The sequence below is a fragment of the Mus musculus genome, chromosome 6, assembly GCF_000001635.26.
Source record: "Mus musculus strain C57BL/6J chromosome 6, GRCm38.p6 C57BL/6J".
Classification (NCBI taxonomy): Eukaryota; Metazoa; Chordata; class Mammalia; order Rodentia; family Muridae; genus Mus; species Mus musculus.
The window spans coordinates 42459413-42464268 of record NC_000072.6 but is presented as its reverse complement, the minus strand read 5'-3'; the positions used below and the strand labels follow the sequence as shown (position 1 = coordinate 42464268).

The 4856-nt window shown below is 39.9% G+C and overlaps 1 protein-coding gene across 1 annotated transcript; it reads left to right on the top strand.

The window, feature by feature from the left end:
- The first annotated feature begins 3251 nt into the window (after positions 1–3251).
- Olfr458 (olfactory receptor 458) lies at positions 3252–4193 on the top strand. Its single transcript, NM_146444.1, has one exon. It carries the CDS (start codon positions 3252–3254, stop codon positions 4191–4193), a length of 942 nt encoding a protein of 313 aa, NP_666655.1.
- Positions 4194–4856: the final 663 nt, after the last annotated feature.

Sequence of the window (4856 nt, the reverse complement as noted above, 5' to 3'; positions counted from 1 at the left end):
ATGGCAGGTTTTTTGACACCATGAGCCATGACAGCAGCTCTGACCCTTATTTCTTGTCAATTATTTTACTACCTGTGTATAGAGTGATAAAATAGAAGAGAATTACATTTCTCATTATATCCTAAACTACCGTAAATGTGTTTACTGTATCATAAACCTCTATACTAGAAGGTAACTTAATGTTTGCCAGATTTAAGGTGCTAATTGAAAAGATGGGAAAAAAACTTATGCTACAGAAATACTGCAATTTATCCAATTATAGAAAGACTAGATTAATATGAGCAGAAAGTTGGTCCCATTGTCCTACCATTCTTGTCATTGCTCCCAGTTTTGAGAAGTAAACATTGATTGTTTATTTACCTCCTTTTTATAACTTCCATGTTTCTACTGCCTGGAGACACAGCTAGGACCTGTCTTCAGTAACTGAGGGGATGTTGGAACTTCCTCTGTTCAGAGATTACTGACACAACCTTTCCATAAATTTTGCAAGTATAAGTTTCTGAGGACAGAAAGGTCACCTTTGGACCCCCATAATCTCTGCTTCTTTCACTGGTCAGGTCCTACCAAGTATATGATATGTGTTTATCAAATACAGAAAGGTGAAATAAAATTTTCTAAATATCTGAACAAGGCCATTGATCAAAGAAAGAGATGGTCTTTATATAAAACCAACATCAAATATGACTAAAACAAATAGGTGGGAAGTTCATATAGCAATGATGCTGAGAGTGACTATATACGTATTTGACCTAGGTTCCTGAAATGCCTTTCAACAGGGGGTCACAATTAAGTTTAATCACTGGCAGTTATTATAAATGACCTTCTGCTCCTCCCCCATTCTATTAACTTTCTTATCTTCTGTAGGTCCAACTGTCACTTGTCCTCATGCTAGTGAGTAAAGTTACCTAAGTGATGTAAACTCTCTTGAGTGCAGGAACAATGACCACTAAGGATTTACTGAATACTTTTCCAAAATGTATTTGTGTTCACTGGTTCATCTGACCTTACTTGACAGACTTTGCAGAAAGCTGCATTTGTTTATTGTTGCTCACATGATGACTCCAATGAAGAAAATTGGAGGACAGAGGTCAAGAAGCTTGTAACAGAGCAGGTTGCTTACTCAAATAAGCAAGCTGGATCTGAGATTCCCTGACTGCACACTGAGAGCATCCCTTGCTCTCAAAAGCAAGATGCCAGTCTCAAGCCACCACCCATGGCTCTCAAGCATCCTCCTCCTTGGATTATATCTGTCAACACTGCCCTCTGTCTCTCACTAAATAAGCTAGGTGATACCTGAAATCATAAGCACAGGCTTCATATTAGTTCCCAGGTGGATTTAAGACCTGTACAGGTGATCTCGTCTTACCCCTTGGATTCTTTAGGTAGAAAATAAGAGGGAGAAGTAATTCCTTCCATTTCTAGCAGGATTCACTGCACTCTGGATGAAATTTGAATCCTTTGCACTAGGATACAGATGAGCATTCTTTGTACAGCAACAAGTGACCTGGGAATGGTAAAAACGTCCAAAAGGAACCACTCCCTCTAAAGACTTAGAAGAAGGGACCTGTACTATTACAGTGCTCTGAATCCCAGATAGCATCTCTCTAAGCCTGACCCTCTCCCTTAACCTTCACTGGGAACCCAAAGCCACTTTCTACCCTTCATGGTTCCCAGTGTGATGCTTTCTGGTCACTGCAGAGTCAGAACCAAAAGGAGGCCAGAGCTGTCTGCAACACCAAGCAACATTCTACTCTCCCCATCCAACAATTAGATGGGACTCTAACCACTGTTTCCACCATGGGAAATTAAAGCAGAATTATGCTTTTCAGAACTTTCATGTTTGATGCTGTGGCTCTGCTCTAGTTGTATTAATGATAATTTACAATATTTATATTGTTATACATGCACAAACTGGTTCATTGAATACATCAAGCTCCAATATTTTTTATTTACTTTTTGATTCTGTAGAAACACTGATGTTCAAAGCACAGAGTCTTAGTATTGAAAGGTAAGTTTGGTTAAAGATAGGATGAAGGCATGAAGCCTGCTATATTTAATAAATGAATTATTTACCCACTAAGAAGAAGCATACCTAGAGATTATACTGCCAGTGAGTAATCTGAGGGCATTTAATTGGATTTTTCTCAAGAACCACTCAGCCATAATAGACTGTAAACAGTCGTGTGCAAACTAAGATGAGAAGGGAGAATTCCCCACAATGAAAAGGATCAAGAGATTTCTCATCACTTCATGCTTGGTGCCAATATGTCTGGCGCCCATTGTTCACCAAAAACTCACAGACTTTCTCAAATATCTAAATAAATGGTCAAAACGTAATATGCAAGTTGCAAGTAATAAAAATATAAGGAATAGAAACAATGATAACATAGTTACGAAGGCTGAAATGTAATTACCCATGTAATGACTTTGTTCCTTTCATAGCACTTAACACAATTTAATTAATGTTTATAATTTTTAAAATTAATATCTGTGTCCCTGGTTAATTTATATGAACCAAGACGGTGTGACTTCTGATTTTGTCTTGTTTTTCTCACAGATAGGAATGTCCACACTGTTCCCAGCACAGCAGATATCAAAGAGAAATGCCTCCTAGTGGCTGAAGGTTAAGAGGAGGATATGGGAGGATTCTCTTCTACACTATCACTTACATTGGAATTTATTGGGAGCAAGAAGAACAGACAAATTGGTGTCTTCAAAGTGTTTCAAGGGAATGCTGAAGCATCATCTCAGGCCCCGTGGTACCTATGAGACTTTAGCTGCTACTCTCTGACGGGGAAGAGTCTGCCTTTCTTTCCATTCCTATTATCATTAGGACTTTTCCACTTGGATACCTTCCTTACTGAATTTTTCTTTTTCCTTTGTATCATTTTTAAATCTTGTATTATTCTCCTTTTTTTCCATCATTTATTTTATTTGTTCTCAATCCTTCTACATTAGCAGACACTCCCTATATTGTTTCAATTGGAAGAGTGCTAGAATTTTTTTAAGGTACATTTAAAGTGGAGGGTTGGCTCTTCACAGTCTCGTGTATTTGTGTTAATGGCCAAATCTTCCTTTCTCCATTGTTTTGGGTATGTCCTTCCCTAATCACCTAGGTTAAAGTACCAGGCAGTGTGCCAGGTCCAACTGCAATCCTAGCCTAGGACTCAGTGCATAGCCTATGCTGACACCTGTACTTGCCCTCTCTGACTGCTCTTCCTCTACCCCTGGCCAGCAGTCCCAACTGCTCCATGAAGAGAGACAATGCAACCTGGGTAAGTGAGTTTATCCTCATGGGTCTCTCCAGTGACAAACACATCCAAGCTGGACTCTTTGTCCTCTTTGGGGTAACCTACCTGCTGACTCTGCTGGGCAATGGGCTCATTGTCCTACTGATTGCACTCGACCCACGACTCCACCTGCCCATGTATTTCTTCCTCTGTCACCTGTCAGTGGTGGACATCTGCTACACCTCCAGTGGGGTTCCCCAGATGCTGGCACACTTCCTCATGGAGAAAAAGACCATCTCTTTTGCCCTATGTGGAACCCAGCACTTTTTCGCTCTAGCCCTAGGAGGAACTGAGTTTCTGTTGCTGGCTGCCATGGCCTATGACCGCTACGTGGCTGTCTGTAATCCATTACGGTACACAGTGGTAATGAACCCAAGGCTCTGCATGGGTCTAGCAGGTGTCTCTTGGTTTGTGGGTGTAGTTAATTCTGCTGTGGAGACAGCAGTCACCATGCGCCTTCCCACCTGTGGGCACAATGTGCTCAACCATGTGGCATGTGAGACACTGGCACTGGTCAGACTGGCCTGTGTGGACATCACCCTCAACCAAGTGGTGATACTGGCTTCTAGTGTGGTGGTGCTGCTGGTACCCTGCTGCCTGGTCTCTCTGTCTTATGCCTACATTGTGACTGCTATCTTGAAAATCCGCTCTACCCAGGGACGCCGCAAAGCCTTTGGTACTTGTGCCTCCCACCTGACTGTGGTCTCCATGTCTTATGGAATGGCCCTCTTCACACACATGGAGCCCACCTCCACAGCCTCTGCTGAGCAGGACAAGGTGGTGGTGGTCTTCTATGCTGTAGTCACCCCCATGCTGAATCCTCTCGTCTACAGTCTGAGGAACAAGGATGTGAAGGCTGCTTTCAGTCGAGTTCTGATGAAGATCTTTGAGTCAAAGAATTAGGAAGTAATTCTGTAAAGAAGCCATGTCTCTATATAGTGGGAATTTTAGTAATTAGCTCCTGGTGATGTACATGTATGTGTGATGAGGTATATAGCTCCTTTCGTTTATATATATATATATATATATATATATATATATATATATATATATATATGTATGTATATATATATATATATGCACATGAAATATGTGTGCATGCATTCATATAAGTATATGGATCTGTGATATATACTATGCTCTTTTGAATTAAAAGAGAACTCTCATTTTAACTCTGCATTCTTGATTTTTTTTCTTGGCCCTCACCTTAATTTAAAGAAATTGAATCACGTGCTTTTAAAAAGATCCAACTTATGAAAAACTTAAATAAAATCTATTCATTTTCTTAAATGAAATGAAGAAGAAATGACACAGTATATATATACAGATTAGAAAAGAAGATTACTCTATTGTACGTACACATAATTTATGTCAAAGCCTTTTCATTGCTAAAATTTCCAAATGTATTGAAATCAGACAGAAAGGAAGAAGAAATAAGTGGTAAATTACAAACTTTTCAAAGTGGCTTAGGTCAGAGGAATAAATGTCATATGACTCCCATTTGATGCAGCCCATCTTAACAGTGTATGGAACTCATACATATCAGGAGCCAATGTCATACTCATG